Genomic DNA, 21,751 nt, shown 5'->3' on the forward strand with positions numbered 1-21,751 from the left:
CAACATTTTCTTAACATAGATTTTGCATTTCTTGAAGTGTTTAAACCTAGGCATTTTATTTTTGCTATTTTAAATTGGGTCTTTTCTTCCATTAAATATTCTAACATTATATATATATATATATATATATATATATATATATATATATATATATATATATATATATATATATATACTATCGATTTCTGCATGTTAACTTGATATCTAAGCTAACTTTCTGAATTCTTTTATTATTTATAATAGTCTTTCAGTTGAATTCTCTTGGGATTACCCAGTTTGCAGTCATATCCTCTGCAAATAGTGATTATTTTACCTCTTACTTTCCATTTTTTGTTTCTTTTATTTTAATTTCTTTTTCTTGTCTATTTATATCAGTTAGTTATATTAGGACTCATTCAGAGAAATATAAATATAAATAATATTATATCTATGTTTCATATATATACATATATATGTGTGTGTGTATATATATATATATACACATACACATATATAAAAAAACCATCCAGTTAGGGTTAGGGTTAGGGTTGCAGTTAGGGTTAGGGTTATATATATATATAAATATAAAATAAGGGATTTACTACAGGAATCTGACTTGATACAGTACTGGCAGCTGGTGAAACAGTGTACAGGAGGCTGTTTCTTCTCTGTTTGCTAACGTGGCCTGAGGTCAGCAGGGCAGGCAGTCAAAAAGGGAAGGTGGATGTGAAGTGGGAGATGCAAAACCAAAATGGGACCCGCATGGCTGAGTGGAGTATAGACTGGAAGTCACAGTATGGATTAGAGTATACCCATGAGTATAGACTGGGGTTCACATTGTTCTTTCACTGACCCTTAGCCTTCAGCTTCAAAGATGGGAATGTCTTGTAGAAGTTGTTGCCCTTCCCCACAGTGCTAATGTACTTAGATCAGAAGTTGGAGTACATGAAGGAGGACATCCTCCAGGAGCTGGGTTTGCTGTAGTCCTGGCTGTGCCCAATGCCAACAAGGTGATAGCACGGAGAAGCAACAATATGTGTGAACTGCAGTCACGTCTTGTGCTCTGCTCTGACCTTTCAAGCATATACAGAACTTGGCTATTAATTCACTTCCATCGTCTCTTATGGACAACACTAACTTGGCACTATGCATGGAAGAAAATTCTGGAAAAAGTAATTTCTGCTTAGTTAAGTTGACATAATTTGAATCTACCAGGGTCCATCCCTTGTCAAATTTGGTATTTATACACACTTGTTTTAACCATACTTAGCTTAACTTCCATATAAAGGCAATAGCAAAATTATGCTTCCAACTTACATAATGCAACTATTCCTCATAAAACTGAAAACATGCTAACTCTCTCCCCCAAAGACAATCCTCTTTAAGCAAAGTCATACCTCCCCTTTGATATCCTGTAATTTAAATACCGAGATATAAGCTAAACTACTATTAACACATCTTGTTTAGATGGTAGAGGGGTGAAAAAAGTAAAGAGAAAAAAATTTAATTTAGACCAAATCTATTCATATGAAAATAAGAAAGAAATGTTTATAACTATTATGGTCCTTATTTCTGCAACTGGTCATGTGGTTGTAGTTAGTATTTATAACTACCTGCTTCTTTTACTCATTCCATATCCACTATACCCTCAGCGACCACTTCATCTGATCCTGGCTCCTTGCCTAATGGGATCACCTGAACTTATATTCTTGAAGGGTCTGGGCCATTAGCAGTCCTGCCTGTATTGGGTTGTTATAGTTTTCATTGACTTTAATGAGAGGGCATGAAAATAGTACAAAAAGGTGCCCAGGAAATCTCCCTGCATTCCAGATGTATACATCATCACCATTGTTGCTTTTAAGCAACCCAATTTCCCATGGCTAATCAGGATTAATCACCTCAGTCAGGAAAGTAACACCCTTCTTTGTCTGTTTGTTCATTTGCTTGAGGACCCAGACTTGATGAGACCCAACTTCAAGTTTAATTTGCCAGGTAATTTGCCAGATAAAATAGAGGATTCCTGGTTTAATTCTAGTGCAAGTATGTCCCATGCAATACTTGGGGCATGCTTATACTAAAAAATGTTTATTGTTTACCTGAAATTCATGTTTAACTAGGTATCCTGGTTATTTATTTGCTAAATTGAGCAACCTTAGTTTAATGGAACTTTTGCTGTGTTAAATGGTAGAAGCATTCCTCCATTGGTTGCTAAGACTTCCGGACTAACAGAGAATATTACTTGTATTATTTCTACTTTTTAGAATTTGTTAAGGTTTCTATGTTTTAGAATATTATGTACTTCATAATATATAATCAATTTTAATTGATATTCCATAGGCACTTGAAATGAAGTTACATTGTTTACTATTAGTATACAGACTTTGATATATACATACCAGGTATACTTTATTTATTAGCATTTTTGAATCTTTATGTTTTCCTTTATGTATCTCAAGCTTAAAGATAAGAATTAAAGTAAATTAATTTCATAATTATTTAATATCACAAAAATTCTTGATAAATAATAGCATACTTTTCTTATGTCCCATGTATTTCTTTTGTTAAAATTGCTGCTACATTTTTTGGTGCATAAATATTTATAGCTCTTCACTGCAAATCAAAATCTTTAACACCATAATATGCCCATTTTGTGTAATTTAAGGATCTTGATTCTGATGTCCAGTTTATAGGATATTAAAACCAGTATCCCTTATTTTCTTTTTGTTTGCATTTGCTTTATATAACTTTGCCCCTCCTTTTGTTTTTAACCTATCTGAGGTACTTTTAGATTTGTCTCCTGTATACAACATAGAGTCGAATTTTGTTGCAACTAAAAGGTCTTTTTCTTTCAAAAGGAGACTTAAGTCCAATTACATTTATTGATATTAGTGATACCTATAGGTTTAATTTTCTCATATTATTTCATATTTTGTACTATATGTATATATGTGCAGTTTTATATATATATATATTTAGGAGAGTTCAAAATTTGATTCTAGTGGTTACCTTTATATAATTATATATACCTTTAAACACCTTCTTTATTTCTATCTTTATTTTTAAACTTGTTCCCTGTTATGAGTAACAGTAAACTTATCTTGTACTCTCTCCTTCCCTCCCCACCCCTCTGTCTTTTCTACCAGTAAATTTATGTCACTTGTATTATCTTAGTGTTTACTTTGTATTCAACAGTAATGATAAGTACTTATATATGTCTATAGCTTGATTTTACTTCCAGCACTTACAGATGAGGCAATCAATGAGTTTGTTTTTTTTCCACTCTCTCACTCATCTCCTATTTTTCTTTCTTTTTTTTTTTTTTACAATTATCCATTTTATTTATAGGCATTTACTTATTAAGGAAAGATAGTAAAGAGCACTAGACCAACTGTGAAATGACTTAGAAAGTTCTATGAGAGCAGAAACCATATGGACTATTTCCATGTCATCCTACCACCACTATACGTACCCCCCAACTCAGGACCTGTGACTTAAAGATTTTTTTTTTTGCACACAGAGGTTATTCTAAACATAGTGATTGCAGACTGCAACAACAGGCTGTAACTCTAGACTCTTACTCCATGAATACATCATGGCTTTTTGTTCTCAAGATATATTACCAAGATGAAATGGCCTAAATTGCTTATATATTACAATTAAACTCAACAATCACTTTGCATTGAGAAAGCCAAGTAATCTTATATTAAATAGTAAATAGGCTTAAAATGACCTTTGGGATTGGAAGGACTCAAACTGATAAAATTGAAAGTTACAGCCTATCTTAGTTTCCCATAATCTCTTAGGATTATTCAAAAGCAATGCTTAAGTATACATAGTAAGGGAAATAAACAATTATAGAGAAAGAAGAGAAAAAATGAGTGTGGTTAAAATTATCCTACATTAAAAGAATTTTAATATCCTGCATTTCATGCATCTGTAATGAAACCACAATTTTGTAGGTGCTTCATTCTTTTAAGATGAAAAGGTTTTTAATATATATTTGGACAAGGAATGATATCTATATCCATGTATCTATATATCTATATCTATGTATAGATATATATGCTGGTTTTTAAATGAGTAAAGATAAGCTATATTGACATAGTGAAGAATGTGCCAGTTTGGGCAATACAGAAGGACTGAATAGAAAAAGCATTTAAATTTAAATCAGTAAACTACACCTCTGGTTCTAACACAAACTATGTAATCCTAAACAGATCAAACAAATTCTTTGTAGGTCCTTTTCTTCTCTTGTGTTTCCCGCTTAGAGAAGTTCCTTTAGCATTTGTTGTAGAGCTGGTTTGGTGGTGCTGAATTCTCTTAGCTTTTGCTTGTCTGTAAAGCTTTTGATTTCTCCATCGAATCTGAATGAAATCCTTGCCTAGTAGAGTAATCTTGGTTGTAGGTTCTTCCCTTTCATCACTTTAAGTGTATCATGCCACTCCCTTCTGGCTTGTAGAGTTTCTGCTGAGAAATCAGCTGTTAACCTTATGGGAGTTCCCTTGTCTGTTATTTGCCATTTTTCCCTTCCTGCTTTCAATAATTTTTCTTTGTCTTTAATTTTTGCCAATTTGATTACTATGTGTCTCAGCATGTTTCTCCTTGGGTTTATCCTGTAGGGGACTTGCTGCACTTCCTGGACTTGGGTGGCTATTTCCTTTCCCATGTTAGGGAAGTGTTCAACTATAATCTCTTCAAATATTTTCTCTGGTCCTTTCTCTCTCTCTTCTCCTTCTGGGACCCCTATAATGTGAATGTTGTTGTGTTTAATGTTGTCCCAGAGGTCTCTTAGGCTGCCTTCATTTCTTTTCATTCTTTTTTCTTTATTCTGTTCCACAGTAGTCGATTCCACCATTCTGTCTTCCAGGTCACATATCCGTTCTTCTGCCTCAGTTATTCTGCTATTGAATCATCCTAGTGTAGTTTTCATTTCAGTTATTGTATTGTTCATCCTGTTTGTTTGTTCTTTAATTCTTCTAGGTCTTTGTTAAACATTTCTTGCATCTTCTTGATCTTTGCCTCCATTGTTTTTCTGAGGTCCTGGATCATCTTCATTATCATTATTCTGAATTCTTTTTCTGGAAGGTTGCCTATCTCCACTTCATTTAGTTGTTTTTCTGGGGTTTTATCTTGTTCCTTCATCTGGTACATAGCCCTCTGCCTTTTCATCTTGTCTATCTTTCTGTGAATGTTTTTTGTTCCACAGGCTGCAGGATTGTAGCTCTTCTTGCTTCTGCTCTCTGTCCTCTGGTGGATCTCCTATTTTTGTTAGTTATATCATCTCAGCTTGTCAGAGCATATAACACTTATATTTCATTCAGTCACTCTTAACCGCACCTTTTTGTCTTAGATCTGCATGCTCAGTACTCACTATCAGTTGTTTTTTTGTTTTTGTTTTTGCTAGTTTCTCCTGTAATCCCTTGGTTGGCTATAGTTTGTCCTCTGGTAATTTCCGAGGAAAAGTCTCCAAGTGAAAATTACTGTTGAATTATTGCAGTTTTAAATACTGTCTGAGGCTTTGCTACTTAAAAGATAATGTGGCTGGATATAAAGTCCTTGGCTCATACTTTCTTTCCTTGAATATCTTATAGATATTGCTGTGTCTGTTTTTCTGGAGGATGTTGCTTTAGAGAACTCTGGGTTTCTTACTCTTATATGTGACTTAGTCTTTGCTTGGCTGTCCAAAGATATTCTTTATCTTTGAAATCTAGTAATCCTACTCTTAGTTGTTTTGATATGGACAATTTAGTTCAGTTTTTCATGCTATATGAGGTACAATTTAAAAATGTAGATTAAAATATTATTTTATTTCTGTAATGTTTACCAGAAATATATCTAAAGATAGCTATTTTGTTCTGTTTTATGTTCCTTCTTCAGGTTGTCCAATTAAGTATATGTTGATTCTCCTACGCTTGTCATCTATATCTAACATTTTTTCTCCATTTTTTTGATATTATTGTTTCATTTTGTTTGATTTTCTCATGTTTATCCTGTTTCCCTTACTGTGTATGGCTCCCAAGAGGGAAAGTGAGAAGATTCAGTACTAACATGCTGTTGGAACACCAAAGTGTTCCTATTGGAATAACCAAAAACAACACTTTTCACTTGGTTTCCTGGCTAGGTTAGAAAAATTACATTTTTAAGAAATTTCAAGGTAAAGAAATGCTTAATTCTTATTGTAGTTTATCATTAAAATTATTATTAAATTATCATTAAAAAGTTATTAAATAAATTTCAGGACCTCTTAGATTGCTGAAGGTAACATTTATATTAGTGTTCAGTCACATCATAGGTTTATTCCTTGATAATGGTACAATTTGAAATTGTACTAATGATGTTTTTTTTTTTTTTTCTGTTACCGTAATTCATATGGGGTAGTAAAACAAACTGAAGAAAGCTTAGGACTTGTCAAGAGCCATAGAAATGGGGGGGTCATGAAGAGGGAGTTAATGGTGTATGAGAGAGGGCAAGCATCTGGACATCAGGAGGTGGCAAAGCAGAGGGCAAGAGTTTGGGGCCAGTAATCTGGCTGGTACACTCATCCAAAGAAAACTGCAGAACACACTCAAATGAGTCTTTTACTCTACATTGTCCTGCTTGAGCTCTGAATGAACTCCATGCCTGACATCTAGTCAATGTCCAGTAATAGATTACAGAATAAAAGAACAAGTGAACACACACATCTCATTGCAGTGATAAAATTTTACAAAATGAAGTTCTCAATAGGAAATGTTACCTGAAAAAACATTATTTCTTCATTTTTAATATTGAGTAATAAATCCGTTTGTTCAGACTCCTTTATTCAACTTAATTTATAGTAGGAAGAATTCCATTAAAATCTTTGATCCTATCTTACTCAGGTATATCTTAATTGGCTCAGCCACTAGTTTTTGTGAGGTCCAAGATAAAGGAGTTGTCTGGAGTGATCCTCTCCCCATTTGCGAAAGTAAGTAAAGACTTTTTTTGACTTGCCTCTAAACCTAAACCATGTTAGGTAATAAAACTCCTGTGCATCTTTGCTGCTTCTTATACCCTTCATTAGAATTTGCATCATGAATGTTAGATTTGTAAGGATGCTTTCCCTAATTATTTCTTCCTCTTCACTCACTCATCTCAGTTGCCAAGTGTGAGCCTCCTCCAGCCATCAGCAATGGGAAGCACAATGGTGGAGATGAAGACTTCTACACATACGGCTCTTCTGTCACCTACAGCTGTGACCCTGACTTCTCAATGTTAGGCACAGCCTCTGTTTCTTGCAGACTGGAAAATAAGACAATAGGTGTCTGGAATCCAAGCCCTCCTACTTGTAAAAGTAAGTCATAATGATGAATTTTGGTTTGAATTTTTTGTTTAAAAGAAAAAGGAAGGTAAATGTATTGGGGGAAGTGAAATGATTCAAAGACAAACTAATTATTGCAATGATGCAGTCAATTTTTTTGGTAAACTGATGCTTATGCATGCAGTACCAGTATATGGTAATAAATAGCACTGATATCTCATTGGCTTTGTAAAGGAAAAGTTTTTTTTTTAATTAAAGTATTAATATAATTGACTCACAATATTATATTAGTTTCAGGTATACTACATGGTGATTTGATATTTTTATACAGTACAAAATGATCACCACAAATCTGGTTACCATCTGTCACCATACACTATTACAATATTATTGACTATATTCTTTATGCTGTATGTTACATCTTGAGATGTATTTATTTTATAGCTGAAAGGTTATACCTCTTAATTCCCTTCATCTATTTTGCTCTGCACCCCCTTCCCTCCTGCCACTTCCCTTCCTTGACCACCAATTTGTTCTCTGTATCTATGAGTCTGTTTCTCTTTTATGTTTTTTGTTTTGTTTTAGATTCCACACATAATTGAAATCATATAATTGTCTTTCTCTGCCTGACATTTCACTTAGTGTAATACACTCTAAGTCCATCCATGTTATCGCAAATGGCAAGATTTTATTCTTTTTTTATGGCATATATATATATATATATATATATATATATATATATATATATGGCACATCTTCTTCATCCATACATCTATTGATGGACACTATGGTTGCTTCCATATCTTGGCTATTGTAAATAATGCTTCAATGAACATTGGGGTCACATATATCTTTTCAAATTAGTGTTTTTGTTTTCTTCAGATAAATAGTAAGGAATGGAATTCCTGGATCATATGGTAGTCCTATTTTCAATTTTTTGAGGACGCTCCATACTGTTTTCCATAGTGACTATACCAATTTACATTCCCATCAATGGTGCACAAGTGTTCTTTCTTTATCCACATCCTTGCCAACAGTTTTTATTTCTTGTCTTTTTGATAATAGCCATTCTGACACATGTGAGGTGGTATCTCATTGTGGTTTTGATTTGCATTTCCCTGGTGATTAGTGATGTTGAACATCTTTTAATGTGCCTGTTGGCTATCTGTATATCTTCTTTGGAAAAAATGTCTATTCAGGTCCTCCGTCCATTTTTTAATCAGATTTTTTATATTGATTTGTATGAGTTCTTCATGGATTTTAGACATTAACCCCTTATTAGATATATCATTTTCAAATATCTTCTCCCATTCAGTAGGTTGCTTTTTTGTTTTGCTGTTGGTTTCCTTTGCTGTGTGAAAGCTTTTTGGTTTGATGCAGTCCCCCTTTTTTTTTTTTTTTTTTTTGCTTTTGTTGCCCATGCCTGAGGAGACAGATCCAACTAAAAAATACTGATAAGACTGATGTTAAAGAGGTCACTGACTATGTCTTCTTCTAGGAGTTTTATAGTCTCAGGTCTTACATTTAAATATTTAATCCATTTTGAATTTATTTTTGTATATGGTGTAAGAAAGTGGTCTAGTTTCATTCTTTTGCATGTAGCTGTCCAGTTTTCCCAACACTATTTACTGAAGAGTCTGTCTTTTCCCCACTGTATGCTCTTGCCTCCTTTATCCTAGAATAACTGATCATATAAGGGTTTATTTCTGGGCTCTCTGTTTTGTTCCATTGATCTGTGTGTCTGTTTTTGTTCCAGTACCATACTGTTTTGATTACTAAAGTTTTACAGTATAGTTTCAAATCAGTGAGCATGATAACTCTTGCTTTGTTCTTCTTTATCAAGATTGCTTTGGCTATTTGAGGTCTTTTGTAGTTCCATACAGATTTTAGGATTATTAGTTCTAGTTCTGTGATAAATGCCATGGGTATTTTGATAGGCATTGCATTAAATCTGTAGATTGCTTTGGGTAGTATGGACATTTTAACAATATTAATTCTTCCAATCTACGAACACATTATATGTTTCCATTTTCTGGTGTCATCTTCAATATATTTTATCAATGTCTTGTAGTTTTCAGAGTACAGGACTTTCACTTCCTTGGTTAAATTTATTCCTAGATATTTTATGCGTTTTGATGCAGTTGTAAATGGGATTGTTTTCTTAATTTCTCTTTCTGATAGTCTGCTATTAGTGTATAGAAATTAAACAAATTTCTGTATATTAAATTTGTATCCTGCAACTTTAATGAATGCATCTCTTAATTCTAATAGTTTTTTTTGTGGAGTCTTTAGGTTTTCTATGTATAGTATCATGGCACTGGCAAATAGTGACAGTTTTACTTTTCCCTTCCAATTTGGATTCCTTTTATTTCTTTTTCTTGTCTGATTGCTGTGGCTAGGCCTTCCAATACTATGGTTAATAAAAGTAGTGAGGGGGGCATCCTTGTCTTATTCTTGATCTTTGAGAAAAAGCTTTCATCTTTTAATGATTGATTTTGATATTAGCTGTGGGTTTGTCATATATGGCCTGTGATATCAGTTGTAACTTCTCTTTCACTTCTGAGTTTGTTTGAGCCATCTCTCTTCTTTTCCTGAGGAAACTGGGTAAAGATTTATCAATTTTGTTTATCATTTCAAAGAACCAGCACTCAGTTTCATTGCTTTTTCCTATTTTTTTTTTAGTCATTATTTTATTTACTTTCACTGTGATTTTTATTATTTCATTTCTCCGACTAACTTTAGGGTTTGTTTTTTCTTCTAATTCTTTTGGGTCTTTTAGGTGTAAAGTTTGATCGTTTATTTCAGATTATTCTTGTTTTTGATGTAGGCCTATATTGCTATGAACTTCCCTCTTATAACTGCTTTTGCTGCCACCCATAGATTTTGGAAAGTTGTGTTTCCATTTTTATTTCTCTCAAAGTATTTTTTAATTTTCTTTTTGATTTCTTCATTGACTGATTGGTTGTTTAGTATCAGGTTGTTTAGCCTCCACATGTTTATATTTTTCCATTTTTCTTCTTATAATTGATTTCTAATTTCATGTCATTGTGTTTGGAAAAGAGAATTCAATCTTCTTAAATTTATAGAAACTTGTATTGTGGCCTAATATGTGATCTATTCTGGAGAATGTTCTATATGCACTTGAGAATGTGTATTCTGCAGTTTTTAGATAGAATGTTTTGTATATATCTATTAAAACTATCTGATCTAATATGTCATTTAAGGTCAATATTTCCTTATTAATGCTCTGTCTTGATGGTCTATCCATTGATGCAAGTGGGAGATTAAAATCCCCCACTATTATTGTGTTACTGTCAATTTCTCCCTTTGTGTTTGTGAACATTTGTTTAATATATTGTATTTAGGTGTTTCTATGTTGGGTGCATTGATATCTATAAATGTTATATCCTCTTCTTAGATTGACCCTTTATTATTAAGTAATGTCCTTCTTTGTCTTTTGTTATAGTATTTGTTTTAAAGTCTCTTTGGTCTGATATGAGTATTGCTATCCCAGCTTTCCTCTTGTTTTCATTTGCGTGGAGTATCTTTTTCCATCCCTTCACCTTCAGTCTGTGTACGTTTAGTTCTAGAGTGAGTCTCTTTTAGGCAGTACATAAAAGGGCCCTTTAAAATTTTTTATCCATTCAGCCACCTATGTCTTTTAATTGGTGCATTTAGTCCATTTACATTTAAAGTGATTATTGATATGAATGTACTTGCTGCTATTTTGTTAATTGTTTTCTGTTTTGTTTTGGGTTTTTTTGGTAGTTCTTTTTTGTTCCTTTCTTCTTCTCTTAGTCTTTTCCCTTGTGGTTTGATGATTTTCTCTAGTGTTATGTGTTTGGGTTCCTTTCTCTTTAATTTTTGCATAACTATTGTAGGTTTCTGTTTTGTTGTTATCATGATGTTTATATATATATATATATTTATATAAAATAAACTGATATATATCAGTTTATTTTAAATTGATAGTCACTTAAGTTCGAATGAATTCTAAGAGCACTACATTGTTACTGCCCCCCCATTCTACATTTTTCACATTAGAGTTTACAACTTTTTATTTTGTTTATCCCTTAAACTACTTATTATAGTTATAGTTGATTTTGCTACTTTTGTCTTTTACCTTTTATACTACTATTTTAAGTGGCAGATCCACTGCCTTTACTATATATTTGCCTTTACCAGTGAGATTTTTTTCTTTCATATATTTTCTTATTTCTAGCTATGGCCTTGTCTTTTCTGCTTACAAAAGACCCTTTAACATTTCTTGTAAGGCTGGTTTAGTGGTGATGAACTCCTCTCATTTTTGCTTGTCTGTAAAACTCTTTATCTCTCCTTCAATTGTGAACAATTCCCTTGCTGGGTAAAGCATTCTTCGTTGTAAGTTTTTTTCCTTTCAGCACTTTAAATATATCTTGCCACTCCCTTCTGGCCTGCAGAATTTCTGCTTAAAAATTATCTGGTAGACTTATGAGGGGTTCTCTTGTACATGACAAGTTGTTTTTCTCTTGCTGTCTTTAAAATTCTCTATCTTTAAATTTTACCATTTTAATTATGATAATGTCTTGGTGTGGATCTCTTTTGGTTTATCTTGCTTGGGGTTCTCTGTACTTCCTGGACCTGGATATCTGTTTCCTTCCCCAGGTTAGAGAAATTTTTAGCCACTATTTCTTCAAACAAATTTTCTGCCCCTTTATCTTCTCTATTCTCCATTAATGAAAATGTTAGTTTGCTTGATGTTGTGCTAGATGCATCTTAAACTAGCCTCATTAATTTTTTTTTTTCTTTTTGCTGTTCTGATTGGGTGATTTCTACTATTCTGTCTTTCAGATCACTTATCCATTCTTCTGTACCACCTAACCTGCTATTGATTCCTTCCAGTGTATTTTATTTTATTTATTGTATTCTTCAGCTCTAATTGGTTCTTTTTTATATTTTCTAACTCTGTGTTAAAGTTCTCTCTGTGTTCCTTCACTGTTCTCCTGGGTTCAGTAAGCATCTTTATAATCATTATTTTTTACTCTTTATTAGGTAAATTACTTATCTCTGTTTCATTAGCGTTTTTAAAAATAAGGTTTTATTTTATTCTTTCACTGGGAACATATTCCTCTGCCTCTTCATTTTGTTTGACTTTCCATGTTTGTGTCTATGAATTAGGCAAAACAGAATGAGCATGGGCTGGGGGACCCTGGCACTCACTGCATTGGGTCTGCCTTTGTGGTACAGTTGGAGCTGGAATGGGTGCATGTGGGAGGGGGTCCCAGGGTGCTCTGCCCAAGAACCACCCTGGGGGGATGGCTGGAGCTGCAATGGGCATGGGCTTGGGGTAAGGGTGTCCCAGCGGCAAAGTAAAAGTTGATTCTCATTCATATTGAGTTTGCTGCATGTCCAGGAAACTCTCTAGGGCAGCTATAGTTTACGTGTTAGTTTAGCAACCATCTCAGCAATCCAGATTGCTTCAATCTTATGATATCAAAATGTGCTTTCACAATCTCTTTAGTAGAGGAAGAGAGAAAATCAAATTGTCCCCTGGCTTTAAGAGCTTTTTTCCTGGAAATGACCACATATCACTTTGCATTTCAGCCTTTTGTCCAAAACTAGTAATGTGTAGACCCTACTCATCCTAAGGGAACTGAGGAATATCACCTTTTGTCTGTGCAGGAAGCAGAACTGGAAATACTGGTTAGCACTGTTCATGTCAACCACATATGCCTACAGAGCAAGCAAAACCTATTACACACCAGAAGTTCAACAGGACAAAGCAAACAGTAATTGAGCAAGAAGAAATATTGTGGCATTGCTAGTTTGCTAATCTAAGACATCTTCCTTTGCTACTAAGCACCCACACAGTATCACTTACTATTCTGACTCAGCACAGGACACAATCAAATCGGGGATAAGCGATCATGATACTGCAAACCGTTTAAAATGCCTGAAGAACTCTCATGAGTTCAGAATGAAGGTGAAGGGCAGGCATTGAAAGGCTTTAACCAAAATGTGCTGAATGTTAGAAAGACAACTCTGGCTGCAGAATGGACAATTTGAAGTGGGACAAAACTTAACCCATAGGTAACACGTTGCAACTATATAGCTAAGTAGTGAAGCTCCTTCAACTGTTGCCATGGCAGTGGGCCTGGAGAGAAACTGGGGAATCCTAGAGGAATTAAAGTGGCAGGACTGACAGGGCTTGATGACTGCTGTGGGGTAGGATGCAGGGGTAGTTTGTTCTTTGCTTGTGATGGCACAGCTCTCTGATGCCCTGGCTACCTCTGCATCATGGCTATCACATCATTACCACTGACCACTGACCCACCATCAAAATCATCCAGGAGAGCAGGTCATTATAGGGAGAGGTTTTGAGGACCTCAAGATATGTTTTTTTCCTGGATTATATATGGCTACTTTTTCTTGGGAAAGTGAAGAAGTTAGAGTTATCCACAATCATCTCACAATAGAACCTACATGATGAGATCTCATTTTACTGAGGCTTTTAAAACTTGAAAAAAATATATATATATAACCCATTTGTCTTTTCTTTTGAGTTTTTAGAAATCACTTGTCCTCGGCCAGTGGTTAAATATGGAAGAATAATCTCTGGATTTGGACCCATCTATACTTATAAACAGTCTATTGTATTTGACTGCGATAAAGGTTATCGTCTCAAGGGCAACAAGTTAATCCACTGTGGAGCTGATAACAGCTGGTATCCTCCTCCTCCCATTTGTGAACTCAGTAAGTATGGACCATGAAAGAGTTTCAATGTCTGGCATCTAAAGATATCCAGAAATATTGATGGGGACATACTTATATGCCTAAGCCCATTTGAATCACAGTAAAAATTTAAATTTAGATCAATCCCTCTATTTTTTTCTTGTTGGAAAAAAGAATGATTACAGTACACTGTGCAAGGTCATATAACATCACAAAAGGCTGCCACACGCAGTTGTGCACACTACAACCCTAAAGAGAGATGTTAGCATTGTAGACATTGTGGATTAGTATGTTTATTTCAATAATTTTCTTGCAGTTGATAGAAAATTGCTTTGTTCTCACAAAAATCTTTATATTATGGTGATTGTTTTAAAAGATATATAGTAAAGTGTCCTGAGGGAAAAATGCCTTTTTCTAACTTGCACAAAAGTATTGTATGGACTAACTATGATACTGATACTCTGAAATTATAAACTCATGTGGATCACTAAAAATTATCTTTTTTTAAAATTAATTTTTATTGGAGTACAGTTGCTTTACAGTATTGTGTTAGTTTCTACTGTACATCAAAATGAATCAGCCATACATGTATATATATCTTCTCCCTTTTGGACTTCCCTCCCATTCAGGTCACCACAGTGCATTAAGTAGAGTTCCCTGTTAACAATTATCTTAATAGTAACAATGATAACTTGGTGCTAGTCTAAGTACATAGCAAGAATTAATTCAATGAATTCTGTCCAGAATTGTGGGCACTATTATTATCCTCATTTTAAGGATGAGAAATCCATTCACAGAGGTTGTTTGACATGTCCAGAATAGGCAAATCCATTGAGGGAGAAAGAATTTTAGTGGTTTCAAGGGCCTGGGAGGAGGCAAGACTAGGAGGTGACTCCTAACGAGTACAGAGTTTCTTTTTGGGTTGATAAAATTATCCTAAAATTGGATACGGGTGATGGTTGCACAACTCTGTGGATATAGTGAAAACCATTGGATAGTGTATTTTAAATGGGTGAATTTTATGTTATGTGACTTGTGTCTTAATAAAACTTAAAAAAGACCCTTACCCTTGAAGATAAAAATAAAATAAACATCCAACTTGACAGATGTTTCTATTACATTTCCATATTGTGAGCCAGTAGCATCAGCAAAGAGTGAAGAGGACAAGATACAAGGTTTAGGCTCAGAAGTCACTTTGTGCTTGGTTTGTTCTTGCCAAACCCTGAAATGATAAAGCTTCTGGTGTCATCTGGATAAGGGGAATGACTCTTGTTTATTTTCTCCTATCAGCCAGGAAACAAGAGAGTTAGATTTATTTGTCTGCAACATTTCTCCAGTCATATCCACCTAGCAAGCCCAATGCTTCAATTCAGATACTAAACTTTCTGAAGTAAAATGAAGAGGAAGAATTCATATTTTGAATAGTTGGCACAACACACAGAATCCACTTGTTAGTGCCCTTAGTAAGAACCTCTCTGATGCCTTGCACATTTGGGTACATGTCCATGTGTGTTTTCTGGTGTGGCTGATTCATCAGCTATGGCAGGCTGGTTCCTGGCTGAATGAGCACATGACACCCTTTGATAGGACAGGCTCATTGATCACTGTTGCATCCCTAGTAACAGTGTCCTTTTCCCTTTTTCTTCCTTTATGGGTAGACGGCTGTGCTGGCTTACCATACATCCCCCATGCCACGTGGGCAAAATATGGCTACCAGAAGCCAACAGAAGAGGAAGTGTATGATATTGGGACTGCACTGAGGTACTACTGCCTTCCTGGCTATAAACCCAAGGCAGATGGGCCCACGACTGTGACTTGTCAGAGAAATTTGGAGTGGACCCCATACATACAATGTGAGGGTGAGTTTCTTTTTTTAAAATCTTTTTGTATATTAAATATCCAGTATGTGCTAGGATTTTCCATCTTAAATGAATATAATGTTTTTCCTCAAGATAAATTTAGAATTATACTAATTGAACACAATAGTGAACAATTATTGCCAGAAGGGACCATAAAGGTTTTGGAGCTTGAGGAGCTGAGAAATTATAATCTTATCCTGGTTCAGAATCAAATGAGACAAAACACAGAAGTCAAACATTATGAAGATTAAGTATGAGCTTCATTACTGTAAAGGTAGAATGGAGAATACAGCTCCACCACCACCCAAGTCAGAACTCCGTCACAGCCCTTTCCTCCCCAATGTAGATTTTGGGGTGCTTGACAGAAGGAAAGTCTGTGAAACAGTCATGAACTCAAGCAGCTGCAAGGTGACTTGTGTCTCATGTCTCTTGAGCCATGAGACTGTGGGCTGAAAGACCTGTCTCTAGATGACAGACTCTGACCCCTGACCCAGTGCTTTTGCCTCAATAGGATAGAAAGGAGACTTTCTCTAGTCTCACTTGAGAGTAAGTGAGGGGCTGAAAGATATATGGATGCAATTTTATGGGCCTCAATGGAATTGACAGCATGCATTTTTCTACACATCTATCAGACTCTTGCCATTTTAGAGGTAAAGACACTGAGGCCCAGAATACAGGGAACTTTATTCTGTAGATTGGAATTTGAAAAATATGTGAAATGTACAAATAATGAAAAATGGTAATCCACTTATTGAAAGATTAGTCATTTCATATTAGGACTTAAAGTTCAATTGCAGTCGTTCAGACTCATTTTGGGGAAATAGAATGAAAGATTTTAACAATATCACTGAATTAAAATATATTTAATAAAAATTATTGCCACCACTTAAATAACAAAGTATTGGAAACAACTGAATTGTAAACAAATGAGGTGGAGTACTTTAGCAAATCAGGGCCAGGGAGAGCAGACTCAAAGTGCCTCTGCTTTCCCAATCTCTCTTCAGTGGTGAGATCTTCTAAAGGTAGAAATTAAACTTTTAGCCATAGGAGCCTCCTCATGGTGATTTTACTAACCATTAGCCTTCTTTTATATTTTTTTAGAGGTTTGTTGCCCAATACCAGAACTGAGCAATGACAGAATCACTCAACTGAGAAAAAGAAGCATTGACAATAGCTGTACCTATTTCTATGGAGATGAGGTTTCATATACATGTAATAAGAAATATACGTCTCATGCTAGATGCACAGCAGATGGCACGTGGAGTCCCAAAACACCAGAATGTTACCCAGGTAAGAGCTTATGGAAGCATGTTATTTTAGAAGTTTTTCATATCAAAATGATGGAGATTGTTATTTTTTAATTAAGGTGTAGTTGATATTATATAAGTTATTATATAAACTTATTATATAAGTTTCAGGCATACAGCATAGTGATTCACAATGTTGGAAGGTTATGTTCCACTTATAAAAATTGGCTATATTCCCTGTTTTGTACTGTATATCCTTGTAGCTTATTTATTTTATACATAGTAGTTTGTACCTTTTAATCCCCTACCCCTATCTTGCCCCTCTTAGCTTCCTTCCCCCCACTGATAACCACTAGTTTGTTCTCTATATTTGTGAATCTGTTTGTTCTGTTATATTCATTCGTTTTATTTTTTAGATTCCACATATAAGTGATAACATAGAGTATTTGTCTTTCTCTGTTTGACTTATTTCACTAAGCATACTACTCTCCAGGTCTATCCAGGTTGTTGCAAATGGCAAAACCTCATTCTTTTTTATGCCTGAGTAATATTCATATATAGATAGATAGATAGAACATAGATATAGATACACATCTTTTTCCATTCATCTGTTGATTGACACTTAGGTTGCTTCCATATCTTGGCTACTGTAAATAATGCTGGTATGAACATTCAAAATGATGGAGATTATTAAGGGAAGGTTTCAAATTAGGTAAAAGAGACATGGGCTGGTTGGCCCTGAGGACATGGTAAGCCCTCACCTGGAGCCCCTGAGAAACTGGTCTCTAGGGGAATCAGCCCAGGATGCTTTTTTGTGTCAAGCATAGGGGTTCCAAGATGGTTGAGTCTGTGAGCGTCAAATACAACAGTCCCCAAGGCAAGGTCATATTCAAGTGTGGAGCAGAAAGTTTTCATTCTTTCAGTCTCTCTGTGAAATGAAAAAACCTCAGTAAATTTGCCTCTAGCCTTGGGAACAGAGTTACAGTTTGGATGTGAAACCACTGCTACAGCCCAACTTAGAGAAGACTGTTGACACACAAGTTGGAATGGTTTCAATAGCCTACCTTGCAAAACACTTCAGATTTGCAGAATTTCCTTTATAAAAACAAGGGAGGTGTCAGAGCTTTCCTTTTAGATCAACAACTTCAAATTCTTAGCATGGAAAATTCAGAGAAGACAGAAGTGGTTCTCCTTGCTTGTGGTTTTTTAATCCTATGATCAACATGCACCTCGGGTTGTTTGAGCTGGCCAAGGACTGCATGAATGGAAGAGGAAAATTAAAATTGTCAAAGGCATAATTTCTTCTATTGGTGATACATATAAGAAGAAAAGACTCATCTCTGCCCATCACTGAGTTATGGCAGAACTTGCCACCAAGAACTCAAAATGGGTGAAAGTTGATACATGGAAAAGTCTTCAGAAGGATTGGGTAGACAGTTAAGTAGCTGTGATCAACAGCAGGACTCACCTCTGCTGGAAAGGCCTGGATGGAAGAGGAAGTGGACTGAACCAAGACAAGGTTTTAGTAAAAAAAAAAAAAAAATCCTTAGAGCCAGAAACAAATGTTGTGCCCAAGGTAAAGTTGCTATGTGGGGCAGATTTATTGGAGTCCTTTGGTGTTCCCAATCTGTGGAAAAGTGAGGATATCACCAAAGTTGCAGGAGACTACAGGCTCATATATATTACTTGGGCTGGAAAAGATGCTCAGAAATTCATTGATGAATCCCATGTGATGTGGAAGCATCAGAACAACAAGATCTGGCCAGCCCTTCACTGCTTGGTACCAGAGCATTTGCTATTTGATACCAGATCTTGTCCAAGAATATACTGAAAAGCATAATTATATAGCTCTGGGAGTGAAGAGAGGAATGTTGGGGTTATCCTGGCTCATTTGCATGAAAGCACTGCAGAAGCTAACTCATAAGAAATTCTACAGCATGGTATCTTGGACTTCCCTTTTAGGAATTTGAAACAACCTGGTTAGTAACTAGGGAAAGGAATTGTGATCCTTTTTCATAAACAAAAGCTTAACAGTTTGGTAAGAAACAGTGGTAAATTAAAATCAGGTTTACCTTTTTATCAGAAGTTGCCAAGATGTAAGGTTTCAACAGGTCTTCTCTTTGTTTGTTTTTTAAGAATGTACCAATCCCTTTATCTTTAAAACAAGAGGCTAGCAGCACTAAAACCAGAAGACCATTCAATCAAACTAACTACAAAAGTAAGTCAAAAAGGACATCTTGGCTTTACTACATAAGAGAAGCAAAGTGTGAAAAGCAAGAGTTCATTTAAAATCCTAACTTTAGTCATGAAAGGAACTAACAGTTTTCGCATGCCTATTTCTGGGCTGTCTTCATCCAGAGTGGCTAAAGAAGTAATTCTTAAAGTAGTGATCTTGCAAAATGCACCACTGATTAGTCATCTCTTCTCCAGCTATGCAAAAAACAGGATGTGAAAGTGCCTCGCAGAAACCTGATGCCAAAAATTCGTTCTCTCTGGCATATATCTCAAGACAAATTAAGCTTTGCCAAGACACACTGCAGACACGCTGGAGCATCACCTTTGGATGCAGGGAGAGAGGTCCAAGCCCTTGAATGCTTAGAAAGGTGCACAGGTGTTTCTGATGCCCAGCAGAGCAGAGAGCCTCTGCCTTACTCTGTATAACAATATATTCTCTTAACATCCCATTGTGGCTCATGTTCTAGCCCTGGCCATCTGTCATCTTTTTATCTTCAGGAACAACTTCAGAGATGACATCATGCTATCTGGAGCAGAGAGAACCACAGAGAATGAGAGATCTCATTCAAGAATTTTATGAAGTATGAATGCTCTTAGCCTTTACTGATAGCTTAATAATCATTAAAAATGCCACACTGGGTCAGCCCAGCAGTTTCTTCAGCTCAGATTTTTGGGCACTGATGAATGGATTGTGGAAGAACACTGTGATCTCAATCTAAAACTCTAGAGTTTTTGTAAAGCCTGCTGTTTCTATTCCAACCCACTGTAAATCTGCCATTTGTGAATTTAAGCAGAAAAAGGGTCTGTTTTCTTATACTTTTCTCTCCTTGTTCTTTTGTACAGACTTTCACAAAGTAGAATTCTCAAATAATAATTAAAGTCACAGCTTCATGTTAAAAACACAAGCTTGTTATATGGTTTGCTACTGATTAAAATTTTGTGAAAGTTTTATCAATTGGTAAAGCAAAAAGACCAGAAATAGCTTTTTATAGACCAGTTTTATGGTTCATGAAAATCATTCTGCGATAGAAATAGGACTATGGTTAAATTTCTAATGAAAATAGAATAATTTCCCTTTTTGCAATTTGTATTTCATATCTACACCATTCTAGTTGAAGGACTTATAACTCTGCATGATGCCGAAAGCTCGGCCTCTGTGTATTGGTGCCAAATAGAATCTTGGAGAAAAGGATAACTTTATGGCTTTGCCAGGCAAAGGGGGACACAGCAGACTCGTACCTCTCAAAATTGTGTGTCCCAACCCAGGAGGATTAGATGAGAAGTTTTATAGTAATGGTTCAAGTGTGGGGTTGCTGATAAAATTAGGGTGTGTGCAGGGCCTCCACTCCTCTAATCTGGTCTCAGGTAATCTTGAGAGTTTCTCTGGTTCCTTTAATGTAGCCTCAGGTGGTCTTTCTCTGGTATTAAGAATGCTGACATCTTAAAGAGTTTAAGGACATTGTTATGTGTATTCCTTGAGACAGACCAGGACTCTGCAGAAGGCTGCACTATTGTTTCTTGGCTGTCCCTCCCTTGTCTTTGCATCCCTTCCCTTCCCAGATTAGCAGCTGTTCGAATCTGCCCTTTGGAACTCAGGGAAGGTCATGGAGATTGAAGGTCTGTTCCCTACAAGAAGCGGGGGACAGAAGGGCTTCTGTACCCAGGAACCCTACAGGGTCCTGCTCAGTTTCATGCAGAAGAAAAAAATACTTATAACTGTGCAGTCGTATAGTCAGATCTGAATCCACAATTTTAAAAAGGGGAATGTTAAATAAAGCTGGCACAAATTCTATAGCTCTTGACATATTCTCACTAAAGCCAATTGCTGACTTCTTAAAGACAGGGAAGGGTGAAAAGCCCAGTAGGTTTCAGTCTCTATCTGCTAAATGAATGAAAGGATAGAAAATCAGATCTTAGAGATGAGTGTCATTCTTCCCATAGCTTTTTGGAGGTTAAGAGTTGGAGCAGTACTAAAGAAGAACAATCTAGAAGCAGATGAAATTATCAAATTTAAGTTTGATTTCTTCTCTTGGAAATCTACTCTTAGTTCATCTGAAGTGTGTGTGAACTGCAGAAAGGCTCCAATGCTAGAATCTCTTATTCCGCCTTTTTACCTAGAAGTTCCTATACCCTGATCAGCTGTGAGTATATTGATCTTGGAACCCACTGGTTGAAGCATGTGGGCACCCTCCCAGGAAACCTGGTAATAGTGAAATGACCCTATTATTGTGCTGTTTATGGATCAACAAATTGAACATAGAACAAACTGCTTGGCTTTTGTGCCAGTATCAAGGATGCTGCTAATACCACAGCATCATAGGGTTTTGGGTATCCTTAAGGACAGACTCCCTCCTTGGATAATGGAAATTAGAACAATGAACTTCACAGGGTGATAAATATGAGTAACTGTTGTGACTTCTATTGAGAAAGAGGAAGTATGC

At 35.5% G+C, this 21,751-nt stretch overlaps 1 protein-coding gene and 1 pseudogene across 4 annotated transcripts in view; both read left to right on the top strand.

The window, feature by feature from the left end:
- The window catches only part of C4BPA (complement component 4 binding protein alpha), a 55,901-nt gene that overhangs the window by 29,088 nt on the left and 5,062 nt on the right, over nt 1–21,751 (top strand). For all 4 annotated transcript variants that reach the window (XM_059905032.1, XM_059905025.1, XM_059905041.1 and 1 more), the window contains 5 exons: nt 6,840–6,925; nt 7,097–7,291; nt 13,808–13,990; nt 15,628–15,828; nt 16,930–17,118. In XM_059905032.1, the coding sequence (XP_059761015.1) occupies nt 6,840–6,925; nt 7,097–7,291; nt 13,808–13,990; nt 15,628–15,828; nt 16,930–17,118 (854 nt within the window). The remainder of the gene's footprint in view (nt 1–6,839; nt 6,926–7,096; nt 7,292–13,807; nt 13,991–15,627; nt 15,829–16,929; nt 17,119–21,751) is intronic.
- Nucleotides 18,234–18,999, top strand: LOC132353683 (nicotinamide/nicotinic acid mononucleotide adenylyltransferase 1-like; annotated as a pseudogene).

Source organism: Balaenoptera ricei, chromosome 1 (assembly GCF_028023285.1).
Source record: "Balaenoptera ricei isolate mBalRic1 chromosome 1, mBalRic1.hap2, whole genome shotgun sequence".
Taxonomy (NCBI): Eukaryota; Metazoa; Chordata; class Mammalia; order Artiodactyla; family Balaenopteridae; genus Balaenoptera; species Balaenoptera ricei.